At 36.7% G+C, this 22,164-nt stretch overlaps 1 protein-coding gene across 2 annotated transcripts in view; it reads right to left on the minus strand.

Annotated features, from left to right (window-relative positions):
- UBR1 (ubiquitin protein ligase E3 component n-recognin 1) overlaps positions 1-22,164 on the minus strand; it is a 137,225-nt gene that overhangs the window by 74,364 nt on the left and 40,697 nt on the right. For both annotated transcript variants that reach the window (XM_090270489.1, XM_090270490.1), the window contains exons 7-15: positions 21,338-21,400; positions 20,975-21,098; positions 20,560-20,667; positions 19,833-19,921; positions 18,223-18,321; positions 15,090-15,247; positions 7,599-7,698; positions 6,933-7,061; positions 3,235-3,415 (exon numbers count right to left, since the gene is read on the minus strand). In XM_090270489.1, the coding sequence (XP_090126615.1) occupies positions 3,235-3,415; positions 6,933-7,061; positions 7,599-7,698; positions 15,090-15,247; positions 18,223-18,321; positions 19,833-19,921; positions 20,560-20,667; positions 20,975-21,098; positions 21,338-21,400 (1,051 nt within the window). The remainder of the gene's footprint in view (positions 1-3,234; positions 3,416-6,932; positions 7,062-7,598; positions 7,699-15,089; positions 15,248-18,222; positions 18,322-19,832; positions 19,922-20,559; positions 20,668-20,974; positions 21,099-21,337; positions 21,401-22,164) is intronic.

The raw sequence follows: 22,164 nt of genomic DNA on the forward strand, positions 1-22,164 counted from the left end.
TCGGCAATAATTTCTTAGATATGACACCAAAAGCACAGGTAACCAAAGGGAAAATAAATTAAACTATATAAAAATTAAAACCTTTTGTGTGTCAAAGGACACTATCAACAGAGTGAAAAGGCAACCCACAGAACAGGAGACAATATTTGCAAATCATGTAGCCAATAAGCAGTTAACATCCAGACCATGTAAAGAACTCCCAACAACACAATAACAACAATAAAATCTGATTAAAAAATAGATCAAGAACTTGAATAGACATTACTCCAAAGAAGATACACACATGGCCAATAAGCACAAAAACAGATGCTCAATATCATAAATCACTAGAGAACTGCAAATCAAAACCAGAGTGAGATATCATTTCATACTCATTAGTTGGCTATTTAAAAAAAAGAAAAGAAAAGAAGTGTTGATGATGATGTGGAGAAACTGGAATCTTTGTGCATTGCTGTAAAATGGTGCAGCTGCCATGAAAAACAGTATGGCAGTTCCTCAAAAAATTAAAAAGAAAAATTACCTTATAATTCAGCAATTCCACTTACAGGTATACAGGTATACCCCAAAGAATTGAAAACAGGACTCAAAGAGATATCTGTACATTCATATTCATACCAATATTATTCACAATAGCCAAAGGTGGAAAACAGTAAGAGGATCCATTGATGGATAAATGCATAAACAAAATGTGATATATACATATTATAGAACATTACTCAGCTTTAGAAAGGAAGAAGATTCTGATACACGCTACTACACAGATAAACTTCGAGAACATTCTGCTAAGTGAAAAAAGCCAATTATAAAAAGACTGTATGATGACACTCACAGGAGGTACCTAGAGTTGTCATGCCATAGAGTCAAAGTTAAATGGTGGTTGCCAGGCACTGCTGGAAGTGGAGAATGAGGAGTTATGCTGAATGGGTACAGAATTTGAGTTTAGGGAGATTAAAAACTCCTGGATATGGATGTTGGTGAAGCTACACAAAAGAATGTATTTAATAACACAGAACTGAACACTTACAAACCAGATTTCAAAAACAAAAAATAATACCCAGAACTGTCAGATAATTGAACTATATGGAAGTCCAACAACCAAGTATGTAAAGAAGCCGCATTAATCCTGATGGGTTGGAGGGCCAGAGTCGCAGAGATGGGGTGGAGAAGTGGTGATGGAACAGATGCATTCATGTATGGTGGATAAAAATCGAGAGGGATACCCTGGGAGCAAGCAATCCCAGCCCCAGGCCAGACTGTACAGCCCAGGGTTCCAAAACCAAGAAGATAAACCCCCAATACCTCTGGCTGTAAAAATAAGTGGAGGTTGGGGTGGCAGAAGAAACTGCTGGACTTTTGCTGCTCAGAGTGTATGAAAACCCTCGGGCAGCAACTGGAAGGGCACCAACTGCATATAGGAAGCGGGTGGAGTGACTGGAAATGGAATGAGTGCAGAACAAAGTGCCAGAAGTCAGGCAGCAGCACTGTCCCTTCTCCAAGCCCCCCATCACAAACACAGCCACAAAGCAGTGAAGTGGGTGGCCCCATGCTGGGAATTACCTACACAATTTACAGGTCCCTTTGCTATATAGGCCAAGCTACTAAGACAGGGAATAAAAGCAACTCTACCTAAATACAAAGAAACAAACACAGGGAGGCTACCAAATTGAGGAGAAAAAGAAATATGGTCCAAATCAAAGAACAGAACAAAACCCCCCCAAAAATTAAATGAAACAGATAGACAACCTATCAGATGCAGAGTTTAAAACACTGCTGATAAGGATGTTCAGAGAATTAATAGAGTATAGCAAAAAAAATAAAGGAAGAAATGAAGGATACACAAAGTGAAATAAAGGAAAATATACAGGGAACCAACAGTGAAAGGAAGGAAGCCAGGATTCAAATCAACAATTTGGAACATAAGGAAGAAATAAACATTCAACCAGAACAGAAAGAAGAAATAAGAATGAAAAAAAAGTAAAAGAGAGGCTTAGGAACATCTGGGACAACTTTAAATCTACCAACATCTGAATCATAGGGGTGCCAGGAGAAGAGAAAGAGCAATAATTTGATTATTTGAAAAAATAATGAAAGAAAACTTCATTAATTAGGTGAAAGAAATAGACATACAAGTTCACGAAGTACAGGGAGTCCCAAACAAGTTTGACCCAAAGAGGAGCACACTGAGACACATCATAATTAAGACTCCAAAGGTTAAAGATAAAGAGAGAATCTTAAAAGAAGCAAGAGGAAAACAGAGAATTACCTACAAAGGAGTTCCCATAAGACTATCAACTGACTTCTCAAATGAAACTTTGCAGGCAAGAACGGACTGGCAAGAAGTATTCAAAGAAACGAATAGCAAGAACTTACAGACAAGACTGATCTATCCAGCAAAGCTGTCATTTAGAATAAACGGGCAGAGGAATTCATCATCACTCAGCCATTACTACATGAAATGTTAAAGGGACTTATTTAAGAAAAAGAAGATTAAAAATATGAACATTAAAATGACAACAAACTCACAACTATCAACTGAATCTAAAAAATAAAAGCTAAAAAAAACTAAGCAAACAACCAGACCAGGAATAGAATCATAGACATGGAGCTTATCTGGAGAGTTATCAACTGGGAGGGGGAAGGGGGAAATGGTGCAGGGATTAAGAAGCATAATTGGAAGAAACAAAATAGACAGGAGGATGTGAAGAATAGTATAGGAAACGGGGAAGCCAAAGAACTTACACTCATGACTCATGGACATGAACTAAGGAGGGGATTGCTGGAGGAAAGGTGGGTAACCAGGCAAAGGAGGGTAAAAGGATAAAAACTGGGACAACTGTAACAATATAATCAATAAAATATACTTAAAAAAAGAATATCTATAATATTTTTTTTTAGTAGTGAAAGAAACAGTGATACCAACAATACACTTCAAAAATGAGGCAGAAAAGAGGTTCAAAACCAACAAGATTTTCCTATATTGAAATTTAGGCAGAAGATGAGTTATCAAGTTAGTCCTTAAGCGTCCACTATAGGACCAAGATCACATGAGGCCTACGAACATAAGCATCCTTAGATGTTGGGTGACCGCTCTTTGAAAGACAGTGACAGATATTAACTGCAGTATCTGATCTGAGTATGTCTATATATACTGAGCACAGAACAAAAATAGAAATGATTCTATTCCTCTCAATATCTAGGATATAAAGCTAATAGAAACATGCAAAAAACACTCACCAGCAAGAGTCCTAGAGAGTGGAAGATGTATGCTGATAAGATCTTCAGATACTCTGTAGGACTTAGTTTCCAAAGTATGACCACACAATTGTACTACTGTTTTGCTACTAGACATAAAACTTGTACTACACCTCATCACAGCTTTGTGACACTCTTTATAAGCCACTAGTAAGAGTTCCTCCTAAAAGAAAAATGCAAATAAGTTGACAAATTATCTACTTCACCACATTAATCAATAAACATTTACTAAGTACAAACACAAAATTTTTCTTTGTATTACTAGGGCTACCTCCACAGGATCTGCAAACCAGGAGGAAATATAAGAAAGAAACACACACATGCACAGGCACACACTTTTAATCAAAACAAAAAATTGTAACCACCATGTAAATGATAAAAACTAATTACACTAAGAGGGCAAAAAAAAGAATCAAAAACAATTGGGAAGACATATTGTGAAAACAGCTTCTTAGGGGGGCCTAAATAAAATGCAGAATTTAAGTACAGAGAAAAGGTGAGGAAACAGTGGCATTGTAAGCAGAGACAGAGAATAAATGAAGAGAAATAAGGAGGGTACACTTCCTGTTCAGGAAGTAGAGAGGAATAAAACTGGATAAGTCAAAGGGTTTATAGATGAAGTTAACGAGCAATTAAACTGAAAATATGCCTTGGCATCGGCATGTAAATACACTGATGGTGTCTGAAGTATAATAAAATAGTCCACTCATTGCTTCAAAAAGAATTAATGTATATCAAGAGAGTACAGAAAGTAATGTTGGAACCAAGGAAACCAACAGGAAGATTATTACAAAGTATAAGTATAAGGTGATTATGGTCTCAACTAGAGTTGTGGCAGTCAGGGCCAAAAAAGAATGAACCGATAAGAAATCAGTTTGGATTATAAAATAAAATTAGGATAAGGAAGATTCAAATCTGGGTGAGTATGGCAGGGAGAAAGAAGTCAAAAGTTGCTTTTTAAAGACAGTGTCCCTCATACTGATTCTATCTTGAAAAAACAAATACTATGATCAAACACATTTTGGGACTATCCCCCTACCAGCATGGCTCAGTAGGTTGGGCATCATCCTGCAAAGCAAAAGGCTGCTGGTTTGATTCCAGATCCAGGCACTTGCCTGCATTGTGGGCCCAGTCACTGGTTGGGATGCATGTGAGAGGCAACTGATTGATATTTCTCTCCCTCTCTCTCTTCCTACCTTCCCCTCCCTCTAAATAAATAAAATCTTTAAAAAATGAACTAGCACATTAATTAAAGAGTTTGAGAAGTTCAATGTCTTAAAACAAACCCTGTTTGAATTTGTTCAACTTCGCATTTCCCAATCTTATGTGAACACACAACTATTTTTCTCATCAAAAACCTGTTAACAATTTAACACAGAAAATGCAGAGGCTCTGACATTTCCTGTATGTATGAATGCATTCATTAATAGTCATTAATAGAACAAGGGCAGTCAAAAAAAGAAAATGCAAACACAAACAAAAAAATGCAAGTTGTAAGTGGAAGGAAATGATGACAAAACAATTTATTATATTCTGAGTTTGAAATATAAGTGTAAGATCTAAGCAGAAATGTCTAACACAAAAAGAGAAGTGATATTATAGCCTGGGGGAGTAATTTCTATGAAGTTTTAATTGTGGCGGCAGAAATATAAGAGCTGTAAGTAAGACTATTTGGAAATGTCTCACTTAGTAGACAGAAGAAATTGGAGAAAAGGCAACCACCGCCCTGGCCAATGTGTCTCGATTGGGTGTCATTCCCAAAACTGAAAGGTTGAGGGTTCAATTCCCGGTCAGGGCCTATGCCTGGGTCGCGGGTTTGGTCCCCAGTCGGTGCATGTGCAAAAGACAACTGATTAACGTTTCTCTCACATAGATGTTCCTCTTCCTCTCTTTCTCCGTCCCCTCCCCTCTCTCTTGAGTAAAAAAGAAAAAAAATTAAAAAGAAAAAAAGAAAGGCAACCACCAATTGAAATGGGTTGTCAACAGAAATATTAGGATAATATAGGTTTCTGAAAATTAGAGGGAAAGTTTCAAAGAGCTTAAAGTACTCAACAGAATACAAGGCTATAAACATTTTAAGGAAAACAAGGACTTAAAAAAGACCTCTGAATTTGGTTACAAAATAATTCTTTGAAATTTTTTCAAAAAGCAGTTCCTGTTAATTGGTAAGGGCAGAAGCCAGACTAAAGAGGTTTTAGAAGCTAAAGTGTGACAGCAGTAGATATAGGTGACTTCTGATGGTTTGGCAGGTGTCAAGATAAAAAACAGACACCTCATCTCCAGGAATTATACATGCCAAAAAATACATGCTGTGACCAGCTGCTGAACAATATTTCCTATCTTTACTGTTCTAAAAGCTACTGTGCTTTTAGGTCTTTTTGTGTCTGTGAGAATGTCACTAATTGCTGGTGGTGCAGCAGAAGGAAAAAGAGTTAGAATACAGTTTATAGAAGTAGCAAAAATAAGTAAGGGAACTTTTATTCTTGTCTTTCAGGATGTGTTTATAGGCAGATGAATGAAGAGTGGGAAACACCAGAGAAGACAACTGAGGAAGCAAACTCCAGAAAGAAGTAATATAGGTTGGGTCAAAGAGCCTAGATGGAGTCATCAGTTTTAGAAAGAGATGAAAGAGACCAATGATGAAGATACAAAGAATCTTAGTCAGTGAATAAACTTTGGTGGGAGGTAGAGAGAAACTGAAGAAAAGGAAAGAACTTGACTCAGATAATGTCAATTTTCTCAGAATAGAAATAAGCGAGATCTTATTCCCAAAAGAAAATCTGGGGTGGGAGTCTGTATTTTTTCTTTCTTAATTTTTTGTTATTCACTGACTTTAGAGAGAGAGAGGGGAAGGGAGTGAAAGAGAGAGACATTGATTTGTTGTTCCACTTATTTACGCATTCCTTAGTTATTTCTTGTATGTGCCCTGACTGAGGATGGAATCCACAACTTTGGCATATTGGGATGACCGACTAAGCTACCTGGCCAGGACCAGATTGTGTATTTTGGGTTATGGTCTAAAATTATTGCTTAAAAACATACATTAGTCCTATATTTTGCAATTAATTTCCCTAATGGTTTAACACATATAATAAAGCATTTAATCGAATGAATATCCATCCTCTCAATTGTTGGAATATTTAAGTCTATGTCGGCCTGGCTGGGTAGCTCAGTTGGTTAGTGTTGTCCCAATATGCCAAGTTAGAGGGTTTAATCCCCAGTCAAGGGCACATACAAGAATCAACCAATAAATGCATAAATAAGTAGGACAACATGTCAATGTTTCTCCCCTCACACACACACTCACTTAAAAAAAAAATCAATCAATAAAAAAAAACTTTAAACCTTTTTTAAAAAGTCTGTTACGTGGTCCCAATTTACACATTATTTATTTTCATGTCCAAGGAAACAAATATATACATAAATAAAAAATGTGTGTTGTTGTATTTTCTAAACCCCTCCATTCCTAAGGAAAATAAAATTATCAAGGAGAACATTTTCTAATTAAGTGTGAAAAACTGAATTTTCCTGCTAAATGTAAAAAGACAAATTCGAATATATAAGAAACTACTTAATTAATAAATCTTTATATCAAGGAAGTTGCAACATAAAACTATACTATTAATGGCCCCTGGAGCACTTAAAAAGGCACTGTTCCTACTAACAACAATTTTACTTACATCACAAGCACACCACTCTTGGAACATGAGTAAAATATTCTTCAGTTGCATCTGTATAGCAATGGCAGCCTCCCAGTCAGGATCCACTTCTATGTGTTGCCCAACCTGTCTTCTGATTTCTTCCATTCCCTGTAAGAAAAGAGTGGTTAACATATACATATATATGGGCCCTCTTTTTTGCTCCACTACTAGCAAAATATAAAATTTTCAGGATTCATATTCATATATGCATAGCTTTTTAACATGGCTATTATACTAGGTCAGAATGCATGGGTTTAAATCTCATTTCTGCCACTTTCTAGCTGTGTGACTCTTATCAAATTATTTCTAAGCTTCAATTCTCTTATATATAATAAGGGGAAAAATAAAGGAATAATTACCTCATAAAATTGCTATGAGGCTCAAAAGAGATGATGCATGTAAAGTGCTTTTACTGTATCACCTGATATAACATTAATAGCAATATAGCAATATCAGTAGTTAACTAAGGTACATAGAAATATCTAGTAAAGCAGGATCATTGACGCAGTGTTTAAATTTTATTTCTACTTTGCTAGATATATTCTCCTCAAATAAGAACCAAAATTTGCTGAAACAATATTAAAGATTGGGATTAAACTTTTTAAAAATAAATTTATCTTACTCATGTGTAGAACTGTATCATACCTGCATACAGGTAAGAATCTTCAAAAAAGATCGAAAACCTTTAAGGAACTGCATTCTTAATTTTTCTGTCCATACTGTGGGCTTGCTGATTAGGATGTACCTATAATTTTAAGAGACAAAGAAATATTTGACTTCCCTATTTTAAGGTAGTTTAAGGTACTCAGGGCTAAAAACAATGCTGATGCATCAAAATTATGACTTCTAATTTCTTACAATTAGAAGCTCTGGGCAGAGTTAGAATTATACCAGCAACATGTGAATGTTCCATAAAGGCAGATGTCAAAGCTAAGCTTGACTTCTCCCCTCTGAAATTAGTTCTTCCCTGGTTGGTATGGCCCAGTGGATTGGGTGCCAGCCTGTGAATCAAAAGGTCACTGGTTCAGTTCCAGTCAGGGCACATGCCTGGCTTGCAGGTTGGGTCCCAGTTGGGGGAGGTAACTGATCAATGTTTCTCTCGCATATCGAGGTTTCTCTCCCTCTCTTTCTCTCTCCCTTCCCCTCTCTCTAAAAAAAACCAAACAAAACAAAAACTAAACTCTTGAAAAAAAAGGAAGTTAGTTCTGATTAAATGAACCCAAAACCAACTTTGCCTATCACAGCTGGATAACCACAGTACAGATTTTCTAGGACTGCTTACTCTACCCTTCACCCGAAGGCCAGTTGAAATTGCCTTCAGAAAAAAAGTTAATAAATGGTACCATATCAAATTAAAGTTTTTGCACAGCAAAGGAAACGCTCAACACAATAAAGACACAATCCACAGAATGGGTGAATATATTTCTGATTAAGGGGTTAATATTTTAAATTCATGAAGAACTTACAAAACTCAACACCAAAAAAGCAAAAATTCTACAAAGAGGACATACATATGGCCAAAGACATACGAAAAGATGCTCAATGTCACTATCATCAGAGAAATGAAAATTAAAAGCACAATGAGATATCATCTCACCTGTCAGAATGGCTATCATCAATAAATCAACAATAAGTGCTGGTGAGGATGCAGAGAAAGGGGAATCCTTTTCCACTGTTGGTGGGAATACAGACTGGTGCACCCACTGTGTAAAGTAGTATGGAGAAGTGCCTAGGGAGCATCCCCAGCTGCAGACCAGACCCATCAGCTTGCGATTCCAACGCCAGGGAAGGCAGACCCCCATTGCCTTCGACTATGACGGCTGGAGGGGATTGAGACAGAGGAGAAGGCTCCCGGTCTTTCAGTGGAGAGTGAACAGCAGGAATCCATCTTGGACGCCTGCCCCCACACAAAACGCCACAGTGTGGTGAGAAGGGTCACCTGGTAGTGACAAGTGCACGGGGCTCTGCCCCCTATAGCATGGGAGGTGTGACAGCCCTGCCCAGAAAGCAAAGGTAAACACAAAACTGTCAGAATGGCACAGATCATGATAGAGATCCGAATCATGCAGCTGACCAGACAGCAAATATCCAATCTAACGAAGCAGCAGATAGGAAATCTTTCTGAGGCACAGTTCAGAGCTTTGGTTATAAGAATGCTTACAGACCCAACAGCAAATCTTAAACAAGACAGGGAAGGAACGAAGGCTAGTCCTGCTGAAATGAACAAAAACACGTATGAAACTAGTAGTGAGGGAAAGAAAACCAGGGATCAAATCAACAAATCGAAACATAGGGAAGGAACAAACAGTCAACCAGTGCAGAAAAAGGAAAAGAAAAGTGAGGAAAATGAGGAGAGGCTCAGAAACCTATGGGACAGCTATAAGCGGGCCAACATCTTAATTATAAGGTTCCCAGAAGGTGAAGACCAACAACTAGAAATTGAAAAATTATGTGAAAAAAACAATGAAGCAGAACTTCCCTAACTTGGGGAAGGAAATAGACTTACAAGTCCAAGAAGCATAGAGTTTTCAAAAAAAAACTGGACCCAGGGAGAACCACACCAAGACACATTATAATCAAAATGTCAAAAATTAAAGATAAAGAGAGAATCTTAAAAGCAGCAAGAGAGAAGAAGAAAATTACGTAAAAAGCGGTCTCAATAAGACTATCAGCTGATTTCTCAAAAGAAACTCTGCAGGCAAGGAGGGACTGGCAAGAAATATTCAAAGTAGTGAAAAGCAAAAACCTACAACCATGATTACTCTATTCAGCGAAGCTGTCATTCAGAATAGAAGGGCAGAGAAAGTGCTTCCAGGACAAAGTAAAACTCAAGGAGTTCATCAGATCCAAACCACTGTTATATAAGATGTTAAAGGGACTTGTTTAGGAGAAAGAGGATCAAAACTATGAACATTAAAATAAAAACTGTATCACAACAACGAACAACAGAAGCTAGGGAACTGAAACAAAGGCAAACTAAGTAGGCAACGAGAGTGGGAAAAGAATTATAGGTATGGGGAACATAATGGAGGGAGGTCAGCGGGGAGGGGGTTGGGGGGAAGGGAAGGAGATGGTACAGGAATTAAGAAGCATATTAGAAGGGAGTGGAGTAAACAGGAAGATGTTGAGGAGAACTATATGCACAACCAATGGGCATGGACTAAGGCAGGGGACATAGCTGGAGGGAGGGGGTTCACTGGGTGGAGGGGAACAAAGGGGACAAAAATTGGGACAACTGAAACAACATAATCAATAAAGCACATTAAAAAAATACTTATTGTGCACTAAAATTACACACACACACACCCAAGACATGTGGTCATGAGAATTACAGAAAATTTGCAATAAATACCACATTTTTTGTTCTATAAGACGCATTTTTCCCCCCCAAAAATGGGGAGAAAATGTCTGTGCATCTTATGGAGCAAATATTGTGTCACAGACCATGATGTCTATTACCTGACCTGTCAGCGGTGGCGACAGCTGTTAGAAGAGGAAGCGGCGGGCCCACACAAAACCCCTGGGGATACTTAAATGTCCCACTTTACTGCTGAATCTCAGGGTGTTTGGTCAGTATGAAGATAGCAAAGAAAGTGATATCAGTGATTGTGAGCAACTGAGCTTCATAAATTCTGACACTAGCGATGATGATTTCTTGGGGTTCCCAGAAAACTAAAAGAGTACTTGAACCTTAAAGTTGCTCCTCATTTGTTAATGACAGTGAGGATGGTTCTTAATACCGCTGTTGACTGCTGTTCACTTTACATGGCTGAAATATTATTCTGTTATATTTTATTAAATATTTTAGTACACCATTTGGTTCAGAATATTTTTTTTCTTGTTTTCCTCCTCTAAACCTAGGTGCATCTTATGGTCAGGTGTGTCTTATAGTGTGAAAAATACGGTATATTAGTTTGGTCTAAGAGAATTTAACAATGTTTCTGTTGCTGCTCAGTGTTTATAATGACTAGAGATTTGTGAACATCCTGATTTTAGCACCACAAGAAATATACCACTATTAGGTATGGGGCGGGGATCACCAATGAGAAATGTTTATCATGAAATGACTTCTCAGGAAGAAATCTAACAATTATTAAAAATTATTTTGATATGATTGCGGGAGAGGGGGTGGGTTGGGTGGGGGACAGAAATTAGGGGAAAAGGGGACAACTGTAATTGAAAAACCAAAATTTAAAAAAAAAAAAAAAAAAAAAGTATTTTGTACTCAGTCAATCCAAATCAATCCCCATTAAACACCAGGCACTGGGAACATAAACAGGAACAAGACACCCTGTCCCTGAGGTCTTAAGGGAAAATAGATACGTATGTTGGATGCTGCAATCCAATGTTAAGCACTAACATAAAATAAAGCAAAAAAAAAAACAAAACAAAAAACAAAGAAAGTAATGTAGGGAAATAAAAGACAAAGTGACAAAAATAGAAAAAATATTTTTATTTCTATAAAGATAGTAAGAATTGTAATTTAATTTTCCCTTTTTTTAGATATTCATTAATATGCTGAATGAATGTTAAAAATATAGTATTTCAGGACCTGATCAAAGAAATAACGTTGAAATACGCTAATTACCTTTTAACTCTTTTAAAGTAAGGGTAACAGACTAGTTTAAAACCTGTCACAATGAACAAATGGCATTCAAGTTTGCTTGTTTTCTAGGACACTTACTTAAAGTATGGCACATAAACGAGAAGCATCAGCATCCAGTCAGACCTACTGAACAATATTCTGCATTTTAACAAGCTCTCCAAATGATCTGCACTCACCATAAAATTTGAGAAGCGCTGTTCTGAGAATATGTATTTCTAGTTTTTAGTAACCTCACATAGTTTACGCCTGACCACTGCAGCAAATCCAGCAAGTAGAGACAATTTGAGGAATAAAAGAAAAGAATAATGAGGGAAAGGAAAGAAAAAGGGATCTATAGATAAATATAGGAATCAAAAGCTGTGGAAGGAAAAGAAGAAAAGCAAGGACAGGATGGGAGAGTAAGGGGGTGATTTGGTTTGAGTCTGCTATCCTTTTCAGAAATAGGAGGAACAGTTTAGAGTAATAAAAGGACAATATTCACTAAACAGAGCAAACTTCAGCTACATCTCTTTTCTAAGTTTCATTTCCACAGTGAATTAGCATCTGAGAAAAAAAGTATTCCCAACAGATACCCTCTATAGAGTGAGTGACGAGTGAAACTAAAATAATAGAGGTTTATTATTTAAACTTATCACAGTACAATAGTCCCTTCCTTCTACTAGGCAGACCTCAGAGTACTGTGCTCATTTCCTGATCTACCTTAAGTGATATACATTCAACTAAAACAGGTTCAGTAGAGGACAATGATTTAGAAGGAATTTTAAATATGAAGAGTATGGTTAAAGAAACTAATACAACTTAACCTAGTGAAGATTTGACAGATATGCCTGCTGTTTTCAACTTAAATGAGAACTGAAGTTGTTTCAAATGGACAAAAGGATACAGAACTACAGAACAAAAGCTACAAAAAGATAGTTAATATAAAACAATTTTTAACAATTGGAAGGGGCTACTCAAGGTTGGAATACACTGGTTTGAGAGAAAGAAAATTTCCTGAGGCAGAGTGAACAGAACTTCTACTAGTATCAACAAACTTATTAAATGCTGAGCTACAGTCAGGTAAGTAACTTGTAAAGTGAGATTATAGAGACCTACAGATTCTGGAAGAAGTCAGACCTTATTCTGGGAACAACTAAAAAGACATTAAGTATTTGTGGTTATTTCTAACTGATTTAAAAAGCTGGATTTAAGAAAGAAGTGGTGAATAAATAAGTATATGGAGAAAATAAAAATAAAGACTACAAAATTTCTACCATAAATGGCTGAGAAAATGAGGCTCAATTATTTGTTAAATGATGAGTATATCTGACTGGTGTTTTAGGCTAGGTTTCAGAGAAGGTTTTGTTGATGTTTATTTTGTGAGGCTACATAATGTAGTGAAAAAAATTCAGATCTTAGAGATACATAGTGCTAGGCTCAAATCCATGTTCTGCCACTTATCAGTTCTGTGACCTTAGGCAATTCAGTATAATCTACAAATAAAGATTACATCACCAACCTTATGAAAATGTTGCAAGAATAAAATAAGGTAAAATAAGTTAAGTTCCTTAACACATAACAGTTACTAAAAAAATAACACAGGACCCTAGTGAGAGTGAATTACATGAGAAACCTCGCACAGTATTTGTTGAACAGGTGCTTAAAATATGTTCGTTTTCCCTTCTTCTTGTCATCAGAGATATTTCTATTTAGGTAAGGATATTGGAGAGAAATTGTAAGCATCAGTAGAGAAGGAAAGCTTTAAAATTACCTTCCAAACAGGATCTCTAAAGCTTCACTGTATGGATAAGTATCTAGGCATGCGCTGACTCTAAATTATTCACAGTAGTCAGAGATCCATAAAATATGAAAACAATAATGAGATTATGCATCACTTCTCTAGATATAAAAATAACTCAGTTACTAGAGGACTTTACAATAATGAGAGCCACGGTAAAGAGATTTTTCCTGACAGTAGACCAAAAAATGATGAATACACTAATTTAACATTGATAACTTTAAGCACTGCCATTGGATGGTTTGTGTATTTTTTGTTTTGCATAATATATAATTTATGCATAATCTGTGAATCACAATGGCTAAATGGTGATTCACTACTGAATTCTTCCACTGTCTCTACTTATACTAAAGATGTATAATAATAATATAATAATAACATAATAATTTACTGAATTTTAAAGAAAGATTTCTATGTCACAACTGTATTTACAAACTGAAGTATTTTCCTCAGTAATATCAAGGATCAACTGCATACTTCCAGAAATCTGTCAGATGTATTTTTTAAATAGATTAAACTATTTCTAGGTTGGTTTGGAAGTCTATTTGTTTCCACCTCTCTATACCCTACATGTCACTAGAAGAAATGGACAAAATTTGGTTTTTCCCCACTAGGGACTAGAAATAATTATATCTTGGAGCCCTTCATTTTAAATAGCAAACTAGATGAAATATATTTGTCTTAATATATTCTTTAAAAAAGTTTTTGAAGTTTATGATTTACTGAATAGTTGATATCATAAACCTTATAATATTCACCATTTATTTATAAAATAAATCTCTTTTTAGGTCCAACAATCCTAAGATCTATCATGTAATCCCCAGTTTAATTTAAAAGGGAATTCTACTCTCTTCAAGGAGAAAAACTTAAAAAACCACTGATGAATATCAATAACTTGGTTATATGTATGAAAAAGGGAGTTAAAAAGAAATCGACATCAACCACATCATCTGAAACTATGACCAAAGAGACTATACAAGACGGACAGAACCAAAGTGCATGAGTGGAAGTGGAAGGCAGAGTAATGACCATGGAGACTCATTTAGTGACCCTAAGTTCCTGTGAAAGGCCCCTCCTCAGTATCTTCTATCTCTCTCTCTCTCTCTCTCTCTCTCTCTCTCTCTCTCTCTCTCTCTCTCTCTCTCTCTCTCTTTCTTTAAGACATTTATTTATTTAGAGAGAGGGTAAGGGAGAGAGAAAGAGAGGGAGAAAAACACTGATGTGCAAGACATACATTGCTCAGATGCTTCTTGCATGCCCTCAGCGTGGGGCTGGCCAGCATCACAGGCATGTGCCCTGACAGGGAATCAAACCAGCTACCTTTTGGTTTGCAGGTCGGCATTCAATCCATTGAGCCACACCAGCCAGAGATATTTATTTTTAGAGAGAGGGGAAGGGAGGGAGAAAGAGAGGGAGAGAAATATCAATGTGTGGTTGCCTCTTGATGCCCCCGACTGGGGATCTGGCCTACAACCCAGGCATGTGCCCTGACTAGGAATTGAAACAGCAACCCTTTGGTTCACAGGCCAGCACTCAATCCACTGAGCCACACCAGCCAGAGTTTAACCTGGTTTTAACTCTGTAAGATGCCTTCACTTAAAACATTTATTGACATGAGATAGTAACAGTTCTTTATACTTCTCATAATTATAAAATGAATCCTAGATAACCAAAAGCATTGGAGGTTTATTTATAAGACAACAAATAAGCACACTGTTTAATAAGTACCTTTACCTTGTGACAAATAACTTACTTTAGATCACATATTACAGCATATACTCTTCCCAGTTTGTCCTGGCTATAACCCTGGAAGTTGAATTTGTTGTTCCTATCCAAGTACTCAGGCAAAACTTCTAGCAGAGTTTCAGTAATGACAGAAATAACATTCTGCTCTTCAATAAGATGTCGAGCCTGCAGAATATTTCAAGAATATTGTTGTTAGTATTAATCCACTTGGTTGGTCAGTAAGTACTTTTCAATATGTTTACCAAGCATCAAGCACAGCCCTTAGTCTCACAGAACAGCGATTGCTAAGAAGTTATTTTCTAAGAGTAAAAATTCCCTACTCCTCAATAACTGGAAAACACCTGCCTGGACACCCCAAGCCCATTACTCAGGTTATCTATATAACGTTTACCATCAGTAATCACACAATGAGTAAAAGTACAATGACACAGATATACCTCATAACTCCTATCACATTATTATTTATTGTGGTACCTCCCCTGAGCTCCTGATCTAATACCTCTTCTCCATCTTTGGATTTTGAAATAGGAAAATAGAAATAGTTAGCCAAACTGTCCAAAAGAAATAGAAAAAGAAGTGGTACAGCCCTGGCTGCTGTGGCTCAGTGGATTGAGCATCGGCCTGCGAACTAAGTGTCGCTGGTTTGATTCCCAGTCAGGGCACATTATTAGGCTGCACGTCAGGTCCCCAGCTGGGGGCGCGTGAGAAGCAACCACACAGTGATGTTTCTCTCCCTCTCTTTCTCCTTTCCCCTCTCTCTAAAAATAAAAAAATAAATAAATAAATAGAATTTAAAAAAAAAAAAAAAAGAAGTGGTACAAAAAGGAAGCAGAAACCTCCACCCTCCTCCCTGGTCTATGCAGCACTCTATCTCACGCAATGCTGGAGTCAGGCTCTACTCTTGCTTTATCTTAATATATCCGCCACCACCCAACCCCCAAAAAACAACAGAAAAAAAAAACAGGGAAAAAAATTAGTTTGGTATTGAAAAGGCACTGCTCCTAAATTACTCTTGAAATTGAGAAACCAGCTCTGGACTTCACTTGCAGGGATCAGGGCTTTAGGAAAAGGCAGTGCTATCACTCCCACTCCAGTGATCTTGTCTTTCGATACCATTAATGTATTATTCACATGCAGATACCACTTACGTATTGTTCAATTTTCCAAATGAAATTAGCTCAACATGGTGATTCTGACATTTTTTGTTTGTTTTTTTTTGTTATTGTTTTTTAAGTATATTTTGATTATGTTCTTACAGTAGTTCCAATGTTTTCCCCTTTGCTCCTTTCCACCCAGTACTCCCCTTCCCTCCAGCAGTCCCACCCCCATTAGTTCATGTCCATGGGTTGTGCATATAAGTTCTTTGACTTCACCCTTTCCTATATTATTCTTAACATCCCCGTCTATTTTGTACCAACTGATTATGCTTCTCAATCCCTGCACCATATCCCCATTTCTCCCCCTTCCCCTTCCCATCTGATAAGCCTCCAAATGATCCCCATACCTATGATTCTGTTCCTATTCTGATTTGCTTAGTTGGATTTTGTTTTTATTTTTTAGATTCAGTTGTTGATAGTTGTTGAGTTTGTTGTCATTTTAGTGTTCATAGTTTTGATCTTATTTTCCTTAAGGAAGTCCCGTTGACATTTCATATAATAATGGCTTGGTGATGATGAGCTCCTTTAGCTTTACCTTGTCTGGGAAGCACTTCATCTGCCCTTCCATTCTAAATGATAGCTTTGCTGGAGAGAGTAATCCTGGTTGCAGGTTGCCTTTCATCACATTGAATACTGTTTGCCGGTCCCTTCCTGCCTGCAAAGTGTCCTCTGAGAAATCAGCTGACAGTCCTATAGATACCCCCCTGTAAGCAACTCTCCACCTCTCTCTTGCTGTCTCCAGGACTCTGTCTTTATCTTTCACCTTTGACATCTCAGTCATGATGTGTCCTGGTGTGGTCCCTTCTGGGTCCAGCTCGCTCGGGACCCTCCATGCTTCCCAGACCTGTATATCCATCTCCTTCGCAAAATTTTGGAAGTTTTCCTCATTTTTCTCAATTCTTGCTTACTCATTCTGCACTGGTTGATTGTTTTTTTCTTCCTTATGTTCCAAATCATGGATTTGAACCCTGGTTTCCTTCCCTTCACCATTGGTTTTGTGTGCATTTTCCTTTGTCTCACTTAGCATAGCCTTCACTTCTTCTCTTATGCGTTTGCCGTACTCAACCATAGCTGTCAAGCTTGTGAGCATCTTTATCACTAGTGTTTTGAATTCTGTGTCTGTTAGCTTGTCTATCTCCTCATCTATGAGGTTGGCTATCCACTTGTCGCTTAGTTCTCCCACTGGAACCTTGATCAGTTCCCCCTTTTGGGCCATACTGTCTCCTCATTCTGACAGGCTTCTGTGTTTGTTTGCCTCCGCATCCCAGGTAGAGCTGTCGCTCCTGTTATGTTGTAAGGGGCAGAGTCTTAGGTATTCGTCAGTACAGGGCGACCTGTTTCACCATGTTGTGGCGCTGTGTGTGGGAGAGGTCAGAGAGAGAACAATGCCGCTTGTTCAGCACTTGCCCCCTTTTCAAGCACTTATCCCACTTCCATATGGGACTGGCTCCTCTCTAGCTGTTGCCCTGGCAGTCGTTCCCAGAATGGGTGGGTCTGCGGATGTTCCAGGACCGTGGGGGCACTTTAAACAAGCGGACTCTGCTGAGAGACTGGCAGTTTCTGCCTCCACCCCAACCCCCACTGGTTTGCAGTCAGAAGCAATGAGGCTTGATTTTCCCTGGTGCTGGGACTGTGAGCTGCACAATCTGGTGAGAAGCTGGGAATGCTCCCCAGGTGTCCCTCCTGACTTTTTAAAGCGTGTGACTGTGCTTTCTGCTGGCCTGCCACTGCCACTGCTGTCACCACACTGTGTCCTCTCTGCCCCAGCTCTGCCCCTCCTACCTGTCTGGATGAGTATTCCTTCTTTGTATCTTTGTTTGCTGGACTTCCATGCAGTTTGATTATCTGGAATTTCTGTTTGTTTCTAGTTTTGAGGTAGTTGTATTCCTTCTTAATTGTCTGACATTGTTTTAACAATATGCAAAATTCTTAAAAAAAACAAGCTTCACTTAGAAATATTACAAACAAATTATTACTACCTACCAGAGTAGGAACAGTAAACATTTGAACTGACAGTGCAGTTATAGAGATACTTCTGTCATGATCATCACTGATATATTCTTTCTGCAGCTGTTTATAATACTGAAAGATATAATAAATAATAAGTGGAGAATCAATTAAAAATGACTACTGAAAACTTAAAATCCCGATTTTAACAACTGCTGCAAATTTGTTTCTATGGATAAGATGCCAAATATTACAATTCCTATTTCTTAAGGGAAGATAATATGGTAAACAAAAATATATTAGAAAGAGAATAACAAACAAAAGACCACACATGAATACAGATTCCCAATCTAGCAGAGTTAGAAATCAGATTAAAAAAAAAAAAAATACAGAACACACAAACACAGGTTAAAAAAAAAAAATCAGAGAGGACTGCAATAGTGCAGTATACTCTTTGTCCAAACAGAATCTGGGGCAACTGTTAGCAAATTCTATCTCAAGGGCATGGGCTATATTCCAAGTACTTATCAACTGTTAAGACCCAGAAAATAAACCAATCAGGTTCAATCCAGCCTTAAAAAGAATGGATGCTGGCTGTACATAACTTCTTATCCATACTGTTGCACACCAGCTGAAAATAAACCTTGATATATTGGGAGAACAAAAATAATGATACATTCAGTCACAAATCAAGTACAATGTTAGATTCTGATCTACTTATTTAATCTTAACCATTATAATTCCCACAAAGCTCTCTTGGTAACCATTGCATACCAAAAACATCACCTTAGTGAGGAGAACTGATTTTGTATAAGAAAAAATTTCATTTCAGATCATACATATAATCCAATATTGTGTCTCTAAAGACTTTCAGAGTTGACAACCTGAGTTGTCATCACCTTTTAAGAAACCAAATGTCTAAATTACTTTATCAATCTACTTCTAAAATCCAGGGCGTGAGAGATCTTACCCTACATATCATTTGCCTTTGACAATCATTATTTCACTGCTTCCAATTCTATCCTGGATCCTACTTCTGTCCTGTCTTACAGAACTGCCTGCAACTCAAAATCAGAGGAAACCAACAAGTATTTATTGGGTATCTTATATAAGGCAAAGTAGAAGATTCAAAGAAGTCTCTGTTTTGTATCACCTTGCAATGTAACTTTAGGGATAGACAAAAAGTAGATATAACAATGAAAGGGATATACAATAGATCAATACAATAATACTAAAAGGTTCTTAAGTTTAATCTTTATATTTTAGCCTCAATTAAGTATATCTCTTGCCCCATCTAATTCCGGCCTCACTTTAGCATTCATATATGTTCCTTTTCCCTGCCATGCATTTCCACTCGTCACTTCTACTCTTATTATAATTTTACTAACAGGCAAATGACAAGGAAGGATGAATGGATTTGTTCCTATTATTCTATATCGGCAAATAATAGGTGAATTTCCACCGTTCTATTCTCCTAGACTACTGTTTCCATACTATCATATGTGAAAATAAAAAAAACATCTGACAAAGAACGGAATCGTAAAATTAAATTCTTGATTTGTAATTATCCCTTGTTTCTACTACTTCATTTACAAAAATGGTTTTCTATTTCTATTTATTGATATCTATTTATAAAGAGCAATTACCTTTACAAATTCCATAGCAAAGAATTTTTTGTATTCCATCTCCATAAAAAAACTGCTGAAGATCAATTCATGAAGGATCTTACGGGCACCTATAGATCATTTTGGGGGGAAGTGGGGGAGTATCACCAAGGCAAAAAAAAATTCCAACTATTAGAAGTGGCAGAATATTATAAAAATATTTCACATGCTAGTATACCTCAAGGACTCAACTTTGAGTAGCATTTATTATACTAATATTTAATAGACAGACATTAAAATACATACATATATGGCCTTTTCCCTCTTTTTCTATACCCTTTTCACCACTTATCTTACTTCATTCTACCTCTCCCAACCTTTCTCCATTCCTTTTCACTCAAAATGACTCTTATTCTGTATTCTTCCCTTTTCCATCCCCTTTAGCCTTTCCCTTTCACATTTTTTGTTCTTTGTTTAGATTTAAAAAATGAAATATTAGCACAGCTTATTAGTGGCACTACTACATGAATATATATTTATACTCCTTTTACTGGCCCTGACTAAATGAAAAGGAACTATAATTAAAAGGTGGTATCCCTGGGTTTTAACAGAGAAGAATACATATTGATTGGTAAACCTTACCTTAATGTATAATATCTTATAAACCAAGATCACTGATATTAATAAACAAAAGGAATCAATAGTTCCATTTTAAGGTCATAATCTTCCTTTGTTTCATGGCAAGCAGCATAAGTGAAGATCCACCTACCTTTATAAAGCTTTGCATCCCAAAGCATTAACCTGCTTATGAGACAGGGATTCTCAGAGCCAGGTTCTTCTCTAAGGCATGTTTGGCAGAAGAGCTGTCTAAAATCACCTACACACACACACACACACACACACAAAAAAAAAAAAAAAAGTCATAATTTTTATTCTTATAATACTTTCCTGAAATTATGTTTCCTATAACATGAAAAAATTAATCTTTCCACACCTGATATAAAGAATAGTTCTGTCAACATCAAAGAATCAAGGGCCAATATAATATTATTTACAGTATTTAAAATGCATTCCTGAAAATTAATCAAAATGTACTTTAAAAGGAAATTTTATTTTATACTCAAAGATATTTTAAAATTTGTAGCTAAGATTTTTGAAAACCCAGAACTAGACTATATGCTTACTTGAATAGCTCATAATTTTGTTCACCCAGGAGCCAAGACGCAAAGCAAATTTCTGATGAGCCATAACCTCGGAGTGTAATACTTCTACATGAAGTGGATGCTGAGAGACATTTTCTGAATGACTCTACAAATAAAAGGAATATTAAACAATCAAACAAAAACATAGTTAAAAAACTTTTTTAACTGAGTAAGCTATTCTTTGAAAAGACAAATTACATAACTCTTGCAGTTCCAAATCTCTGGATCTAAAAGCCCCAACCTTAATTAGTATGCCAAAACACTTGTAAAATACAGTTCTTTTATGTGGGTTCTTATCATGTGCATTCCTCATAAATTCTGTTTGTCTCTAATTCAGATAATTACCTTTATATCTTCTTTTGCTTCCTGGCAAGCAGCAAAAGTACCTGCTTTAACAGCCCGACGACCCTAATTATAAACAAGAGAATTAAGCAGTAGAATGACAGTCCCAATCAGTAAGTAATATTTAGCCCAAAGACCTAATGAGCCCTTAATTAGTAATCATTTGTTGAGTGCATAAAAGTCAAAAGATGGGCAAATCCTAGAAGATAAATATAAATGTTTAACACCTTTACGTAGCTTCAGAACTTCTAATACCACTAGTAAAGAATTTCTGTACTTTAGGATTTTGGATTTCCTGCTTAGCAAAAATGTCAGTTCTTTACTTTTTATAATGTACTCTATTTCCATCTGATAATAACAACTTTGGTTTACTAAACTCCTGCTCTATGTTTTAAACACTTCTCACGAATGACCTTGAAGTTCCTCAGCATATGTTCCATAATACATTAGATTCTCTAGAGGGGCTGAGGTGTGGCCAGGATATCATTTCCTCAAGCCCTAGAATCACTACACTAATTACTAATAACTAATGCTACGCTGCGTCTTCCACCATATTACACTTGTCTCAAGGGCAGCCTTACATTAAATATTCTTTCTATATACTCAAGGAATACATTTTGCTTTGGATGGATATTAAAAGCTGAGCTATAAATCAATATTATTCTAAAAGTAGTTTCAATAAGTGTTAGAACCTCAGAAATGATCAACTTTTCATAATTCATGCATTTATTCAATCAATAATTACAGAAACATACTAAAGTTGAGCTGACATGCTTAACTACTCTTTGTCAAATACATTCAGCGGTTTTGTAATTATTTAGACTAAAAGA

The sequence above is a fragment of the Furipterus horrens genome, unplaced genomic scaffold (assembly GCF_987537825.1).
Source record: "Furipterus horrens unplaced genomic scaffold, mFurHor1.1.pri manual_scaffold_3, whole genome shotgun sequence".
Classification (NCBI taxonomy): Eukaryota; Metazoa; Chordata; class Mammalia; order Chiroptera; family Furipteridae; genus Furipterus; species Furipterus horrens.